Source organism: Acipenser ruthenus, chromosome 50, assembly GCF_902713425.1.
Source record: "Acipenser ruthenus chromosome 50, fAciRut3.2 maternal haplotype, whole genome shotgun sequence".
Classification (NCBI taxonomy): domain Eukaryota; kingdom Metazoa; phylum Chordata; class Actinopteri; order Acipenseriformes; family Acipenseridae; genus Acipenser; species Acipenser ruthenus.
The window spans coordinates 1,880,317-1,898,866 of NC_081238.1; the positions used below are offsets into that span (position 1 = coordinate 1,880,317).

General features: G+C 42.2%; 1 protein-coding gene across 2 annotated transcripts; it reads left to right on the top strand.

The window, feature by feature from the left end:
- Nucleotides 1–36: 36 nt before the first annotated feature.
- LOC117967611 (acetylcholine receptor subunit beta-like) lies at nucleotides 37–18,305 on the top strand. Of its 2 annotated transcripts, XM_034914846.2 has the most exons (11): nucleotides 37–164; nucleotides 1,696–1,829; nucleotides 4,248–4,292; nucleotides 5,259–5,368; nucleotides 5,730–5,838; nucleotides 6,773–6,917; nucleotides 8,991–9,176; nucleotides 10,249–10,472; nucleotides 13,276–13,448; nucleotides 16,410–16,557; nucleotides 17,625–18,305. In XM_034914846.2, exons 1-11 carry the CDS (start codon nucleotides 113–115, stop codon nucleotides 17,769–17,771), a joined length of 1,473 nt encoding a protein of 490 aa, XP_034770737.2. In that variant the 5' UTR covers nucleotides 37–112; the 3' UTR covers nucleotides 17,772–18,305. The 2 variants fall into 2 exon arrangements, with proteins under 2 accessions (XP_034770737.2, XP_058871493.1); XM_059015510.1 differs by lacking the exon at nucleotides 4,248–4,292.
- Nucleotides 18,306–18,550: the final 245 nt, after the last annotated feature.

An 18,550-nucleotide genomic window follows, 5' to 3' on the forward strand; every position in this document is an offset into this window, starting at 1 on the left:
CCACACCCCCTGGAAGAGACACAAACAAACCGGAAACACAAGCAAAGTGCATTTCCGAGCAGAACTCGCTGGATTACAATCGCACCTCGTCCACAAAAACTAGGGCCACAAGATGCAGGCACTGGCAATTATTCTTGTGGTGTCCTGCCTTGGTGTCTTGGCTGGTAAGTGAGTTTTGTATTTTGTATTTGAGTGAAGGACTAATAGGAGAGGGAGGGAGGGAAACTGAACGACAAAAACGCTTTGAAAATGCACTCCCTTTAATATCATTTCAAGGGATCAAAAACGGTGAGTTGACTTTATTTAGGCGTTCACCAGTAACCTGGCAAAATAGATATTAAAAACTCACCAGTGTTGATACAATAAATATACTAAATAACTCAAGTACTATAACCATTGTAAAAGTTTAGAGTACATTTGCAGTCAATTCTCAGTTTCCCCATGTTTTTTTCATGGCTTTTTTACAATGTTTGCCTATGCTTTGCCATGCTTCCACTGTGTTTTATTACTGAGTAATACAATTTTATTACAAAGTAAACAATAATAGCTGTTAACAGTGTTCTGTGTGCTACAATATATTGTTCTATCACACTTTGGTAGCACTTTACATTAATAATTACTGTGTATTTACATAGTAGTTACTTATTAAATACATGTGTACTTATACATCATTACAATGTTATTCTGCACAGTTACAGTGTATTTAATGTGGACATCTTTTTGCACGATATATGTAAGTGCACAATTGTATCAGAAAAGGGTTAGGGTTATATCGTGCAAAAATATTTACACATTAAGTACATTGTAACTATGCATAATAACATTGTAACAATGTGTAAGCACGCATGTATTTACTAAATAACTACTATGTAAATACATAGTAATTCTGGATATTTAAATACAGCAACGTGTCTTCCAATCTCATGCTTTTAAGTGATATTAAGTTGGGTGTTAACTGGGAGTCATATAATAACCAAAGTGGCATTAGCAGGTACCTGCTACCTCCAGCAAATAAAATAAAACACAGGACTGATTCAAAGTAGGATTTTAATTTTAAAACATGATACCTGGTACTACACCAGGCGAAAAAAATCACTGTTTGCAAGCACTTCCTGGAGGGTGAAATTGCCCCCGCCCCTTCACTGGCTTCTTTCCTGTCAATAACCAATCAGCTGCTTCCCCCTATTGACTGACATGCTTTCAGCCAGTAGCCCAGAAGACACTGCTGAGGTGACCCAGGAAGCAAAGCAGTAACAAACTTCCTCGAAAGCAAGCCAATCACCACTAGCTAATGGAAGTGCAAAATGGATTTCTGGCTTTATTTTGTTAGCTACAATTAATTTAAATACCTCATTTTGTTGATATAAAAAAACAAAATGAGCCACTTCCCTTCAGTTACCCAATCAGCAAATCAGCACGCAAGGTTGATAGAGAAATCCTAACAGGAAGTAATCCTGTGCTTTTGCGAGGCAGTTTGTTGTGATTTTGACATTTTTCCAAGATTTTCAGTTCCAGTGGTTTGATTTCATACGCACAACAAATCAAAACTCCAGAAGCAATGGGGGTGTTCTGATACATCTGCACACGGCAGTTTAGGATAAAGATAGATCTATGAAGTGCTGGTAATACAGATCATATGTTCGTGCTGTCTGCGATGTGTGGTTTAATATGGCTGTTCATTGTTTCTGGTTGTAGACGCCTCTGAAGGAGAGAACAACCTGACAGCCAAACTGTACAAGGACTACAACCTGAAGGTGCGCCCAGCGAAGGAGACGGGGGACAGGGTGAGGGTGAGGGTGGGCATGACCCTGGCCTCGCTCGTCAGTGTGGTAAGAACTCAGAGCCTCGCGCCACACAATCCCACAGATCCCGGCTACTGTGCACTGCCATTAGCTACACAGGGCTCAAATGGGGAGTTTTGAAAGAAACACATAGCAAGCCATGGTGTTGATGGTGAATCAATACTTCAAGGATTTGGGGATCCTTGAAGTAATTCTGGCCATTATTATTATTATTATTATTATTATTATTATTATTATTATTATTATTATTATTATTTTCCTGCATATAGTGGATGCTTCACTACATGAGTACACCTTCATGTCCCACGTGCATTTGTACATACCTAGAGCTTGCCCAGTTGGTAATTTTAATGAAACAAGAATTATAACGATAGTAACATAAGTACAATGAGAGAATTAGAGTCCATCTGTATGCCACAATTGCATTTTTAGATAAATGGAGCTAATAATTATAATTATAATCGGATTCTTTAGCACACGTTATTGAGGGTATTAGAATCTGAGGCATCATATGCAGGGATTCAAATAAGTGGTCCCAGGCCAGAATTAAAAAACGCTAACTTTTAGATTTGAATTATATTTCATTTTTTTTTAAATGACCTTTTAAAGTGCTCTCAAAGCAAGCTGCAGTCGTGACATCCCATAATAACCGTGGTCCCTGGTCCATGATTGCCTAGCAACCCCAGTACAATGAATGTCGGCAAAGGGCACAGGGAAAGGATGTGGAAACTAGATAAATCACCACACTCTCGTCACATCCCTTGTGAAATACCTCTGTTTACAAATATCTTTTGAATGAAAAACTCAATGTATACCTTGCCAATGACTGAAGTCTTTAAAACCTTAAAAGGAGCTGACATAGTTAACCCAAACCAATACGTTAAGCACAGCACAGAAACCAGGAGCTGAGGACACAACTGGAGACTAAGTGGAGATTAAGAGGGAAGGAGACACACAGAGGGGGGGGGCATGGAATGGGTTACCTAGTCGTGATGTTGATGCTGAATCACTGTGATCCTTTAAGACCCAACTTTTGTCAAGTTCTTAGATCGATCAGCCATTAGGAACCGGATGAGCTTTAATGGACCAGATGGCATTCTCCTCTTTTGTACAGGATGTATGTTACTGACATTTTAGCTGGATCGTGATCTGCTCAGATCTCAGAAGCATAAAGTAAGCACCAGCAGGTCAGGTTTGTCCAGCAGTATCTGAGCTGCCCTGCTCTGGATCGCTGGTTCGGAGCAGGTTGAAGGTCTATCTAGAGGGAGGTCTGTCTGCTCCCAGCTGTCGCAGGCTGTCAATCCCCTGGCTGGTTGGTTTAGTTTTAAATAGAACATGATCTCTAAGACTGCTAGTCTGATTAGTGTCAGTTCAAGGCTAGACAAAGCTGTGTGGTCAACTGGACCAGTTTGAAGTCAAGCCCTCTCAATTAGAAACTTCAATTAGAAATAGCCCAGTTATCTTAAAGTGTTCCAAACCCTGCAGTGTTCACAAAAAACATGTTGCTTCACCTGTGCTGTATCCCGTGCTGGTTGTATCGCAGCATTATATTTTTCAACATAATCTCTATTGTTGTGATGTTTGTATTCGTTCACACATCAAATCAACTCAGGAACGTTTCATTAATTTTTCTTCTAAACATCGCAGTGGGTGGATTTTGTGCCTCATTGGTATTGTAAGTAATAATCTGAAACAGTAGTATTTCAAAATAACAGATGCCTGTTTTTACTTTAGCGAAGTAGGCTACAATATTTTTTTATTATAAAATAATGTACCCGATCTGAAGCAAGTGCAAAACTTGCCCCAGTATTTAAAGTAAATAAATATTTTAAAAACTAGCAAGAAATGACTTGGTTGCAGTAGCAGCAGTTGCATTTTCAGTTATTTTACTATGGGCAAACTTTGCCCTCTAACTCATATTCTATATTTAGAAGCAAGCACAAAGGCAAAGGCATTTCTCAGAGGAATAAAAAACAAGAAACAACTCTTGACTGGTCCTTCCTGCAACTAAGTTCATTCTGTTAAAATAGTTTTATTCAGCTTTTAAAAAAAAAAATCCTTACACTTGCACTTATTTCAGAATTCACTTTTTTGAAACCACACGCTTCACAATTTCCGTTTAATTCAAACAGCAGCATACCTTGCTCGTTTGCTACTAGTATAAACCTTTAAACACACAGAAACATTACTGTGTTGCTGATGCTGCTGCTCTGAAATTGAAAGGTGTGATTAGTCTGCTAACAGGTTCTGGTAGTCCATCGACTGTCATTTTGTAGTCTAGATGACTTTTCGGTGCTATCGCTAGTTCCAACCATAGTTCAGGAGACTGCTTGCCATTGACACATTAGGTGAGACCGTACAATACCCAGAGTCAAAGGCACTGAAACTGTTCATAAAATTTGAATGAGTCTATGTGTTTCCATCATCGCTTTCATTTCCTTGCAGACTGAGAAGAATGAAGAGGTGACCACCAATGTGTTCATGGATCTGGTGAGTTTCTGGATGTCTGAAGAACTGAAAGAGCTTTTAAAGCATTAAAGCATGCACTAGCAATATTAGTGTGTGCGTGTGTGTGTGTGTCCCAGTGTGTGCGTGTGTCCCAGTGTGTGTGTGTGTGTGTCCCAGTGTGTGTGTGTGTCCCAGTGTGTGTGTCCCAGTGTGTGTGTGTGTGTCCCAGTGTGTGTGTCCCAGTGTGTGTGTCCCAGTGTGTGTGTGTGTGTGTCCCAGTGTGTGTGTGTCCCAGTGTGTGTGTGTGTCCCAGTGTGTGTGTGTGTGTGTCCCAGTGTCTGTGTTGCAGTGTGTGTGTGTGTGTGTGTCCCAGTGTCTGTGTTGCAGTGTCTGTGTTGCAGTGTGTGTGTGGGTCCCAGTGTGTGTGTTCCAGTGTCTGGGTGTGTGTGTGTGTCTGGGTGTGTGTGGGTCCCAGCCGGTGTGTGTGTTCCAGTGTGTGTGCGTCAATGTGTGTGTCCTAGCGGAGCTTCTTGTTATAAAAAGGGAGCCTCTAACACACCTTCATGCTGTTGAGGCACGACAGTCCGAGTGATGGAGATCCTTTAGCCAGTCACATGGGATCATTGCTGGTACCCTAGTAGCCTCAACGCACAAGCGGAACAGGAGCTGTGAAAATCATTGTGAATACTGTAAATAACCCTGGATGTGGCGTTTCACCTGCAGCTCTCCTGTGTCTCTCCTCGTGTATCAGACAACACTCACACTCCTATTACACCCTCTCTAAAGAAGCGCTAACAAAGGCGGAAAGATTCTTTTTCTTATTAGCACGAGCAACATTCTCACTGGTTCACTTTAAAAGGCTTTAAAATCAATTTCCCTAGATCCGTATTTCCTATTAAACAATGAGTTTTGAAAAATGGCAGCTAGTTGTTTTTGTGTGTGTTTGTATCCTTCATTTCCGTCTCTCTCCTCCTCTCCTCTCCTCTCCTCCTCCCTCTCTCCCCTCAGGCCTGGACAGATTACCGGTTGAGCTGGAACCCAGCGGAACACGACAACATCCAGGTACTGAGAATTCCTTCAGCGAGGGTGTGGCGTCCGGATATCTACCTCATTAACAAGTGAGTGGAGACAAGGTCGGCTTCATTCACAGAATACTGCAGTTTAAACACACTCAACCATCTGGGAATTGATGCTGTTTATTATTTTCCAAAACAGAAGACAGTGGGGGCTCCTGATAATATCACTCTGGTTAATATCACATCAGGCATTTGACTGTTACCCCCCTTCATATGCCTTTGGGAAAGGTTCACATGTAATTAAGTTGCTGCACAGTATTGAAATGATCCCAACATAATTATTTCACTGAGTCGTTTAGTATAACAGACTGTATATTGAAAATATGTTGTATTATTAATAGCCATGTTCCTTTGCAGGGGTTTTGGTTTGTAATTGGATTTCTCTGTGTCTTCTCTCCTCCAGTAATGATGGCGTTTTCGATGTGGCTCTTCATGTTCACGTACAAGTCTACAGCGATGGAATGGTCACCTGGACCCCCCCTGCCATCTACCGCAGCACGTGCGGCATCAAGGTACTGGAGAGCCAGCTCAGCAGGGGTGTGCAAAGAGCATCCAAGCCACTAACCATACCGAACTGCCCTAAAACAAATAGATTCTTCAAGAGCTTCAAAATCATTACCATTCCAAAATCCAATTCACCTTTACTGTGATGCATGCGTTTTCATCTAAATTTGAGACCTACAAAATGATGGCAATACACAGTAGGTGAGACTTACTGGCCTGATCTTGTTAGCAGCATGTAAGGCAAAGTTATTGGCACACAGGTGCTTCTTTGGTGGGGTACATAGCAGCTGGTAAAACACATCGGCAACTCTCATCCCATGCAACGTCTCACGCTAAGTGATGCTTTCAACTGATATTGTGGAGGTCTACAGGTAACTTGCACAAGCACACTAACAATACAAAGGACTGCGTTGGCAATTAAACTGCATTTAATTTACGCAAAAACTTTTTTAGAGTACGGTATGCAAACATATCATGGAGGCAGGTTATATTAAAATAATGGCAGTGCATTCATTATCATCTTCTTAGGAGTTTTATGGGTTTACATGGAGGAGTAACACATGTTTTGTAACGATTTTGGAATATGATAAAAAAAAGGCCACAAATTCATAACGAATTCGAGTGGAACTCCACAGAATTCAGAGAAACGTGCACCATTATTTTAAAGTGTAACCAAACATGTGTGTGGGCTTTGGAAATCTCTTTCATGAACATGCATGTGTCATATTGTCACTATCACTCATTCAGAATAAATCAGGGAAATAACAGACTTGTCTTTTGCATTGTAGGTTGTAGTTATCTATGCCTGCGTAGATCTTAGTAGGAAAATATAATGTTAACAAATTACTCACAAAAATTGTAATCAGGTTGTTTTGGCACGGTACAGTTTCCCCTCCCTCCCTACTCTGTCCCTCCTCTAACCCCCTCTGTTCCCTGTCCCAGGTGACGTTCTTCCCTTTCGACTGGCAGAACTGCACCATGGTGTTCCGCTCGTACACCTACGACGCCTCCGAGATCGATCTGCAGCACGCGCTCGATAAGAAAGGCAACGAGGTCCGGGAAGTCACTATCGACAGCAGCTTCAGCGGTGAGGCCCAAACTCTCAATGGAATCTGAATGAGATACTAAAACGTAACCCGGGATAGGGTTAGTCGAACACGCCAACCATTCGACACTTTCAAAACTAAAGCATTTACAAATCATGGATTTGTTTGTTTCTAAATGTCATTTATGTTAATGAATCGCACCTCCATAGCAAACACTTCCCAATTACTTCAGAATCACATGACTCTTCTACGACCAGCTTGTGAGGTTAACTGTCCCTTTACTATTGGATTAGTCAATTATTCGGTGCTCCCCTAATCCACGCTGATCATTGTTAACTGTATGACAATGCCTCTTTCTACAGTTAATGTCTACTCAGGTTTGAAATTCAAACATATTATGCAAATAACTTAACCTGCCAACACTACTAGTTTAGTATGACTTTGTGTCTCATTCTCTGTTTCTGTTATCAAATCCTTGGGACCTAAAACTCTCCTGTGGCCTCATAAGAGCTCTCAAATAAATCTTGTCCAAGTTTACCCGGTACACCAGAGTGTAACCATTGTACTGTCCTCCTGCAAGAAATTCATACACGTCCATAAAACCACGTTTCCACTGGGACTGACTTGAGCTGAAATCAAGTCGTCCATTTCTATCAGCAGCAGATCCATTTCAATTGGGTCTGTCTGTGTGTCTGTCTGTCAGCCCCAGTTAGCATTTATTTATTTTATTATTTATTTCTTAGCAGAAGCCCTTATCCAGGGCGACTTACAACTGTTACAAGATATCACATTATTTTTACATACAATTACCCATTTATACAGTTGGGTTTTTTACTGGAGCAATCTAGGTAAAGTACCTTGCTCGAGGGTACAGCAGCAGTGTCCCCCACCTGGGATTGAACCCCCTCCGGTCAAGAGTCCAGAGCCCTAACCGCTACTCCACACTGCTGCCCATGCGGGCTGGCAGAACTCGATCTCTCCGTCCTGATTGTGGAAGTTACCTAACGAGCGTCCAATGAGAAGGACGAGAGAGGCGGGTTTTAAATAGTGATGCGCAGAAACTCGATACTCGTACCGCTTGTCTTTAAGAAGTATTTATTGGCAGGTATTGGATAAATCCTTTCACTGACACTGACGTGTTTCTGTCATACTGGTGTACCGAGGGTAAAATATTGTGAACTGTCATTGATCAGTACTCAATTGGGAATGTGAAAGGACAGTTTTTCTTGTCTTCAAATCAACAGGTCAATGAATGGATTTATTGAATACCTGCTGATAAGGCAACAATGAGTACAAGTAGCTAGTTTCTTCACTCGCCTTCTTTAAAATCAATATGTATATGAGTGTGAGGGCTGTGAACATATTATACTGTCAGGGAAATATTGGAGAGAATTCACTAATATATAACAAATATACAGACTTGTGATGCATTCAGGTTTGACTTGTGTGTAATGAATGCAGATTGGATTCTAGACTGCAGGGGCAACCGGCCCCAGTGTGATATTGGGAACGAGATGAGTTTTACACACTGGTTTCATGGGGCAGGTAGAAATGTGACATTATACAATACAGAAATTTTAAACAAGAATTAGGAACAATGTAATGTGCTGGTTCTGTTAAAGTACACAGAGCTAAAATGCTGGGAAATATACATGGGAAAAACAATTGAGAACGTTTCACTCTTAGACCTGAGTGCTTCTTTTGAAATATATATATTTCTCCAGAAAAAAATAACATTCTAAATGTTGGGCATTTATTTTCTCTAAAAGAATTCCCAGAAGGCAAACACGCTGGCCCTAATCACTGCTTTTCCAATGACAGACGTGTTTTCAAAGTTGATTTAGTTCCTTCATGCAACCTTGCAAACCTGATTAGCCTTGAAGTACCTGCAAGGAGCGATTGATAAATATTCTGCACTAATGGCTTCAAATAAATTACCATTAAAAACATCCAATTTCCTTTTACCATCATGTGTACATTTTTCACATAGGAAGGTATGAGACCTAGGAAATCATGTCAATACATATTGATTTCCTGGATTGACTGGGTTTGCATGGGTGCCTTACAGCTGGTGATGCTCGCTTGCTCAAAGGTAAATGGTTTTTCCCCCTCAGAGAACGGGGAGTGGCTGATCCGCCACATGCCGTCGCGGAAGAACGTGGGAGACGACTTGTATGAAGACATCACCTTCTACCTGATCATCGAGCGCAAGCCTCTCTTCTATGTCTTCAACATCATCATCCCCTGCCTTCTCATCACCATCATTGCCATTTTCAACTTCTACCTCCCTCCTGACGCAGGTGCAACTCAGAAAGACCCCGCGGTTTACCGTTCACTAAAGAGCCAGCATCATGTCTAGAAACGTTATAACACCACCTGTGGGATGTATTCAAACGCTGTTTCTGTTCAACACTTGGAATAACTCTTCATTCACCCACAGAAGCACAGTTCTGCTTTACCTGATGTATCTAGGCTTTTTCTACATTACAGAAAAAATGGTACTGTGTACTGCTTAGTACTGTAGTAAATGTGAAGCTTAATATCCAATTGGAAGTGATTTTTTTAGGGGGTCCCCCAATGCCTCACCTGGTAAAAGCACTGCAGCACAGCATGCAGGGTGAGTCATACAACCAGAGATTGCAAGTTCCAATCTTGGTTGTGCGAGGCAGCTGGTCTTCTCTGGGGACTCCGGGCAGGCGACGAGTTGGCTTTGGTGCTCCCAGGGTTGGGGAGGTGTGATCTGGCTTAGACTGTTTCTCCTCACTGCTCTGCGGTGACCCCTACACGCCGAGTGAACTTGGGGGCGGAGATTTGCTGGGCTGGTCTTTGTCCTCCAGAGGCAGGTAGCCTGCAGACATCCGGTCTCGAGTTCCTGGGTGTAAAAAGACGCAGATTGGCTCGTGGGATCGGAGGACGCCCACTGAGCCTCAGGTCCCTGAGCTGTGTGGAGAATCACCACAGTGAAGGAGAAAAATAATAATAATAATAATAATAATAATAATAATAATAATAATAATAATAATAATAATTGGGCATTCCAAACTGGGAGAAAATCGGGGGTTAAAAGAATTGGAGATTCTAAATTTAACAAAAAAAAAGAAAGTGATTTTTTAAAAATTTAATTTAATATACCAGTGTTTTATTTTCTTGACAAGCCCCCGTCCATCGTTTAAACATGCGTTTCAATTTACAAAGTGCATGGCTTACAAACAGAGATTTCTTTAACCTAGCGTAGCACATATCATGTTTCACACATTTGAAAACCATACAGTGAATGGATGTGCATGGAAGCATTTTGTTAGCCACAATTGCTTTCTAGCTGTGGCTGATAACTTTATTGATTCCAATACTTTGTCCTCCTGTCCCCTGCAGGTGAGAAGATGGGTCTGTCCATCAATGTGCTGCTGACCCTCACTGTGTTCCTGCTGCTGTTAGCTGACAAGGTTCCTGAGACCTCCCTAGGAGTGCCCATCATAGTCAACTACCTGATGTTCACCATGATCCTGGTCACCTTCTCTGTGATCCTGAGTGTGGTGGTGCTGAACCTGCACCACCGCTCCTCCAGCACGCACGACATGCCCCTCTGGGTGCGCAAGGTGAGGCTGGAGAAGAGAGGCTTCATCACCTCAGTTTAAATGACCAGTCTTTACAGATGAATGGCTCCATTGAGTAGTGACAGCCCTCCATTGTCGTTTGGGAGCCTCTTCCTGGGGTTCTTGTCCTGAGAATCATTTCATTAAAATTGTCACTACGACATCTTGTGATCGTTCAGATAGCTCTGAACCTCTTACCCTACGCTTGGCATTATGCATGGTCTTTAGTTAGGAAATCTGTCGTAATTTAGGGATTTTATTTTAGAATCAAATCTAGATATTTTAGCCCTGGTAGAGACTTGGTTGAAACAGAATGAGAATGCTGAGCTAGCAGAGATGTGTCCATCAGGGTTCTCCTCCTCTCAGAGGGCGTGTCCTATAACAAAGATGTGTCCATCAGGGTTCTCCTCCTCTCAGAGGGTGTGTCCTATATCAGAGGCGTGTCCATCAGGGTTCTCCTCCTCTCAGAGGGTGTGTCCTATATCAGAGGCGTGTCCATCAGGGTTCTCCTCCTCTCAGAGGGCATGTCCTATAGCAGAGGCATGTCCATCAGGGTTCTTCTTCTCTCAGGGGCGTGTCCTATAGAAGAGGCGTGTCCATCAGGGTTCTCCTCCTCTCAACGGTGAGGAGGAGGTATTGCTACTATCTTTGGTAAAGAGTTTGTTCTTAATCATGATAACATTGAAGGCTATCCTTCATTTGAAATACTAGCTTTTGCCGTTTGTAATCCGTTATTTATTGGCCACCTAGACGCAATTTTCTTTTCCTATCTCAAATTGGTGGATTTGTATCTACAATGATTGTTAAGCTTGATAGGATTTTGCTGTCAGAAGACTTTAATAGATGTGGATTGCCATCCCCTTGCTAGCGTTTTTAGGATGTTGCTAGAGTCTCTTGGGTTGACTCAACATGTTGCTGGCCCTACCCATACCATGAACATATATATTATTATTATTAATTTCTTAGCAGACGCCCTTATCCAGGGCGACTTACAGTTGTTGCAAGATATCACATTATTTTAACATACAATTCCCCATTTATACAGTTGGGTTTTTACTGGAGCAATCTAGGTAAAGTACCTTGCTCAAGGGTACAGCAGCAATGTCCCCCCACTTGGGATTGAACCCATGACCCTCCGAGTCCAGAGCCCTAACCACTACACACTGCTGCCCATACGTTAGGCTTAGTTATCACCCGTAGTTTAAATATTCAGAATCTATTAATTACTGAGCTTGTGTTTTCAGACCATTCTGCTGTTTTTTAAATATCATTCTCTAGTTCTGTCAAGCACCAAATGACCTATTAAATCTCCTTCCTATAATTCATCAACTACTGGTATGTTCTTGGAAGACCTGTCTGCTCCAGCTCTTAGTCAGTTAGGGTCGGCTGAAGAGTTAGCTGATAATTATAACAGCACTTTAATTAATATCTTGGATACTGCAGCATCATTGAAAACTAGGACAGTGGTTTTTAAAATATTCTCTCATTGGTTCAAGGAAACCAGAACAAAGATGGAAAGGCATCAAATTGCAGGTCTGTTATCTCGCCTGGAAAGATAATCTTTTAAAATACAGGACTGGACTGTCTTCAGCTTGAACAGGGCTGCACTGTGTTCAGCCTACTACTCAAATCTTACTGAAACAAATAAGGAAAACCCTCCATTTCATTTTGAGACTAGCTAAATTAACAAATCTAATGAGGGAGCCTGCTTTAAACACTCCTTCATCAGCAACTGTGATGATTTTATTAATAATTTTAGCAAGAAAATCATTGATATAAAAAATCAGGTATGTAGTAGTACATTCAGTTCAGATATGCCATCTAATAACAATGTCAAAACTCCCACCTTGGGTCTTGCTACATTCATACAGCCTACAAGCGGCATGGTTTCCTAATAAAAACTACAAAAATGGCCGACAGTGGCACTTGCTTCTTCAGGGTCCTAGTGCCCCTTACATTCACACTCACAAAATACTATTAAATCACTCATCTTTTAGAGTATTTGACTGGGGTTTTCCATTGGAACACTGTGAAACCTCTTCATTTATGCAACAGGTTTCACCCCTTTCAGTTTTTGAGTCATTTCTGACCAGCTGAGCTGATGACACACCGTGGTTGAGTGGGGCGGAGATACTGGTATCCAAAGTCACCAAAAGGAAAGCATCGGGTAGGATTGCTTTTCCTTAGCTTGGATATCTCCATCCTGGCTGCATTGGTCAGCTGTTGCTCAGAAGCACAAAAAAAGATTAAAAATGATGGCATTGAGTAGCAAAGCCCCTTCAAAAATAAGCAGGCTACTCAAAAAGGGGAGTGATGTATTAGACTACTTTGTGAGCCCCTGAAAATTAAACCTAATTACACCCATATCCTAATGTCAGTACCCTTTGTCCCACAAAGTGCAAATGAAGATAGACTGAAAAAACTGAGCGATGAAGAGAGGCTGAAAAAACAGAATCGATTTAGCCTGGAACAAAGAAGAATTAGAGGGACATGATCGAAGTCTTTGAAATCTTAAAAGGACTGACAAAGTTAACCTGAACCAATACTTTAAGAGCATCACAGAAACCAGGACCAGAGGACACACAGTTGGAGATTAGATGGATTTAGGACAGAGAGAAGGAGACACTTCTTCACACAGAGAGTGGTGAGGGGGTGGAATGAGTTACCTAGGCATGTTATTGATGCTGAATGACTGGGATCCTTTAAGATCCGACTTGACAAAGGTTTGAGATCAATCAGCTGCCAGGAACCAGACGTGCATAGGCCGAATTGCCTCCTTTATTGTAAATGTTCTTGTGTTCTTCAGATATTCATTCACCTGCTCCCTCGGTACCTGGGTCTGCTGCGGCCCAAGAAAGAGACACCCCTGGAGTTGGGCCTGCACCCCAAGAGAGAGACTCCGGGGTGTGTGAACAGAGCTGCGGACGAGTACTTCATCCGCAAACCCAACTGCAACTTCCTGCACCCCAAACAGAACCGGTGAGTGTGAGACTGCAGCCCCCTGCTCCCCTAACAGAACTACTGAGTCACACTGCAGCCCCCTGCTCCCCAAACAGAACCGCTGAGTCACACTGCAGCCCCCTGCTCCCCAAACAGAACCGCTGAGTCACACTGCAGCCCCTGCTCCCCAAACAGAACCGCTGAGTCACACTGCAGCCCCCTGCTCCCCAAACAGAACCGCTGAGTCACACTGCAGCCCCCTGCTCCCCAAACAGAACCGCTGAGTCACACTGCAGCCCCCTGCTCTCCAAACAGAACTGCTGAGTCACACTGCAGCCCCTGCTCTCCAAACAGAACCCGCTGAGTCACAATGCAGCCCCTGCTCCCCAAACAGAACCGCTGAGTCACACTGCAGCCCCCTGCTCCCCAAACAGAACCGCTGAGTCACACTGCAGCCCCCACTCCCCTAACAGAACCGGTGAGTGTGAGACCAGCCGAGTGGAAGCTACTTTGAAAAAGGAATTACCATTGAACAAAACTGAAAGTAGCTACAAACATTACTCTGAAAAGGTAGCGAGTTACAGTTACAAATACAGTTAGTTGTCAGGCTTACATTTTATAGATATATTTGTTTCCGGTTTGGTCAGGCTGCAGCTTGAAATATTCTCTCAAGATCCAGCTCTCGAACCCACTCCTTCCCTCCTTTGATGCATGTTTTCGAGTGAGATGATCTGATGATTCGTGTGACACGCAGGGTTTGCACTGCTGAAGCGTGTTCCATGTCATGCATTCACCGTAGTTCTTTTTTTTAAGTGTAAGTTTGTTACCTGTCTGAAAAAGGACAGCTACAGGTTACTCGAATGTAATGAGAGTAAAGTAGCGTGCTCTGTTTGTGAATTACTGTTTTGTAATACCGCTTGCGTTCTATTTTTTAAAACTGCTTGTTCTAAAATCAGAATGTACATTTTGTAAGGGTTGTCAGTAAATTTGCAATTTCCTTTAGATTTGTTGTAAATAAAATAAAAACTGCAAGCTTCTGTTCGGTTCTACCCCTATTAAATACCGAGCATCAAAATAAACTTATCACTATTAGAACACATTTATTTTTTAAAAAAAATAAGGTATATATATGATGGACATTGACGAAATGTTTTTGGTTTCTTTTCAATCACTCGATCATTCACCCTTGACCATGACACGCTTGAGTGACTGTGACTGAAGCACATGCACTTAATCACCTACTTAGTGAGACAGCTGATCAGACGCTGGATATGGAGCGATTTCAGCTGCTGAATTGCAAGCTTGTATAAAAGCAATAAAGAAAATCACAGAAACAACATGCCACGTCTGTCCAGAGAGCAGCGCCTTCGTGCGATCGGCATGTTGGAGGCTGGACTAGGGCAGTGTGCTGTGGATCCCCGTCTTGGGTGCCCACAGCCAGCAATTTCAAACCTGACGAGACGGTATAACCAGACACACTCTGTCAATGACAGAGTCACGAACCGGGAGACCAAGAGTCACAACACCTGCCCGAGATCGACAGATCATTTTGCAGCATCTTCGTGATGTCAGTTGTTAATCAGCACAATACAAAAGTCACTGCACCTGCTCTAAAACAGAGTTTGTCATTTTTCGATCACATCTAGTGAATTGTAGCCAAATATAAGTGATACGTTTCAAGTTTCTTTTGATGCTCAAATATAAGTGATAGCTGCAGCCAATTCCTCTAAACATTCCCAACTATGCACAGTACAGGAGGAAAGCAGTATAACTCTAAAGGGTAACAATACTGGATAAAAGAAAGGGAAGACACATCATCAAATATCAGCTTTTTAGTTGGTTTGATCACGGCAGGTTCTATATTAAATCACACTGCCAGATTGGTATGGATTAGCACTCAATAATTGTGTAAGCAAGGGAAACCGAGGGAACGCATCGTGTTGTGCTGAGTAATTAACACGATTTGTCCAATTTAATTAATACCGAACAACTTAAACATGCCTTCAAGGGAATTAAAATATACAAAATATGGACTTAATAAGCAATGAAAAGTGACTTAACAAACAAATTTAAGGTGGAAAGGAATACACACAGATCCTGTTCTACTCGTGAAGTAACACCTTTCTTAAATATGTAAACAATATTAGAAAACCATACTGGGAAACTAGCTATTTCATTAGTTTTTTCATACAAATTTAGCAGTTTCAGACTGTGAAGCAGTAGATGGAGTAATGGCACCATCCACTGGTTTCCTGTGGTACTGCAAGTGTTTTACTGAACTTGACACAGTCTAAAAGCTACAATCTTGTAGAGAGATTTTGGTTTTATTTTGGGACCCGATAACTCATTTTCCAATAAAAAATACTTTACTCATAGCAAAAGGGATTACACCAAAACAGCTGAAAAGGTAAATATGTAGACCCTTAGATATTAAGGCTATGTTTATAAACATATATCCTCCCTGCATTTCTACTTCAACCACAAGGGGGAGCTAATCAGTCATAAGGGCTTATATAAGGACATAAGAAAATGTACAAACGAGAAGCCATTCGACCCATCTAAGCTCGTCCGCTTCCTAGTAGCTGATGGATCTCTTTGTCAAGTTGGGTTTTAAAAGATCCCAGTGACTCAACAGCATGGCTAGGTAGCCCATTCCATCCACTCACCACTCTCTGTGTGAAGAAGTGTCTCCTTCCCTCTGTCCTAAGTCCACTAAAATTCTGTGTCCTCTGGTCCTGGTTTCTGTGCTGCTCTTAAGGTATTGGTTAGGGTTATGTCAACTCCTTTTAAGATTTTAAAGACTTCAGTCATGCCTGGCTAATTCTTCTTAGTTCCAGACTCTATTCAGCCTCTCATCACAGCTCAGTCCTCTAAGCCCTGGCATTAGTCTGGCTTCTCTCTATAAAGGATTAACTGCATTTTCTCAGAACACAGTATCCGAGTATGAGCCCACGTTCCTGTTTGTGTGATTATATGGTTTATATATATATCTCTCTCCAGTTACCAGAATGAGAACCAGACCTCAGACATGAGACGCTTCATTAACGGGCCCAGTCAGTACCTCACTCTGCCTCCAGATCTCAAGTCGGCTGTGGACGCGATCACCTACATAGCAGAACAGCTCCAGGCAGAGCAGGACGACGGAGCGGTGAGGATCCGCACACAGGGATGAGAATGAGAGCTCTCAAGAGTTTCCACTCTTCATTCAAGTAACACAGCCATTCCAAAGACCTTACTCCTTGTGCACTTCCATGAGCTGCACGGGTCTCAAGTGTGCAGTTTTGAGAGAAACACATGTTACAGCACACCTGTATTTTCATTTAAAAACATGATAGCTGGTACTACTTTAGGTTACAAGAAGTGCTCAGTTTCTGTGCTTTATTCTCGATTATCTGTTTGCACTTCCTGGGTCTTTCCCCCTCAGCTGCGTCCTCTGGGGTATGTTATTGGATGAAAGCATGACAGTGAATTCCTTGTAAAAGCATGGTGAAACATAGGGAAGCATTGTAAAGCACAGAGAGGTATGGTGAAGCATAGGGAAGCATTGTAAGCACAGAGAGGTCTGGTAAAGCATAGGGAAGCATTGTAAAGCACAGAGAGGTGTGGTAAAGCATAGGGAAGCATTGTAAAGCACAGAGAGGTGTGGTAAAGCATAGGGAAGCATTGTAAAGCACAGGGAGGTGTGGTAAAGCATAGGGAAGCATTGTAAAGCACAGGGAGGTGTGGTAAAGCATAGGGGAGCATTGTAAAGCACAGAGAGGTATGGTAAGACATTGTTAACTATGGTAAATGCAGAGTATAACCATTAGACAAGCCAGGGAAAACGGCAAAAATATTGTAGTTTCTCCAGGTGACCAAGGAAGTGCAGTACTATCAGAAAGCATGACTTGCAAACAGAGACTTCTTTAACCAAGTGTAGTTCCAGATATCATGATTTAAAATGAAAGTACCTGTCATTCTGACCTCACTGCTATTTTTCTATTTCATAGACTAAAAGTCAAAAATGAATTCTGAAGTACTATTGAGTGTAATCCCATATGAGACTCGTTTGTGTGACTAACAATTGAATGTTAAAGTTAATTACATGCTTTTTTCTAACTTCCCCTTCCCCTCTCTCCCCTCTCCCTGTTCCCTCTCCCCCTCCCCTCTCCCCCCCTCCTCACTCCCTCTCCCCATCCCCTCTCCCTCTCCCTCTCCCTCGTCTCTCCTGTCTAGTTGACAGAGGACTGGCAGTACGTAGCGATGGTAGTGGACCGCCTCTTCCTCTGGATCTTCGTTATCTTCACTACGGTGGGCACACTCGCCATCTTCATGGACGCCAGCTTCAACGGGACCCCCCTCGACCCCTTCCTCAGCCCCTAGACCCCCCCCCTTATATAATTCAGTCCTGTAGGGGGCAGCACTGCGCTGTACAGAGCTCGTCGTCATTGCAGTCAATCACAGCAGAGGTGCACCATAAACCTGAATATTCAAAGTGTTGCATCAATCAAATAAAGAGGGCTGTGCAGATGTTTGAAGTTGATAGTTTGGAATTAAATCCTTTTGTGTCCACTGCGTATATCATCTTAGAGTCTGCAGCCCGGATTGATACAGTGTGAATGGTCTCTTACTGCTCACATTAGGAGGAGTGTGTGTGTGCGCTAATTATCCACAAATGGGACTTTAAGCTTGCCGAGGTGAGAGTGACCAGTTTGTTTCTCACATTATAAGTTTTGTATTGAAAATGTTGGTTACGTTTAGCATGTTAAAATGGGGGTGAATTAATTGTGCCTGATGTGTAAAATACTTTATCCTTGTTCTAACGCTATGTAAATAAAGATTCAATGCAAGAATAACAATGAAAACAAAAAAAAGTGGTTGTCTAGACATTTCCTACTTATCCGAGTTTCTGACGCAAATGCCGTTTAGTTTGGTTGTTCATTTCAAACGTCTTGTAAAAGATCTTGAATAAAGAACTTGTCCTGCAGAAAGAAACGAATCATAAAAAGAGACCTTGACTTATAAAAGCACTCCAATATAAATAGATTCGTCAGACAAGCTAAAAGCAGCGTAAACATTTAAAATGATAAGAACTTAAAATTGGCGCAACAGAACCACTCCGAAGGATTGCAAACACTGTGGGGAGATGTAAAGAAGAGGCA

Bases quoted from the DNA above. Each gene is read 5' to 3' on its own strand.
- LOC117967611 (XM_034914846.2), top strand. From the start codon at position 113: ATGCAGGCACTGGCAATTATTCTTGTGGTGTCCTGCCTTGGTGTCTTG. The intron at 1,830-4,247 runs GTAAGAACTCAG...ATTTCCTTGCAG, and splicing joins TGGCCTCGCTCGTCAGTGTG to ACTGAGAAGAATGAAGAGGT. The intron at 5,839-6,772 runs GTACTGGAGAGC...TCCCTGTCCCAG, and splicing joins GCAGCACGTGCGGCATCAAG to GTGACGTTCTTCCCTTTCGA.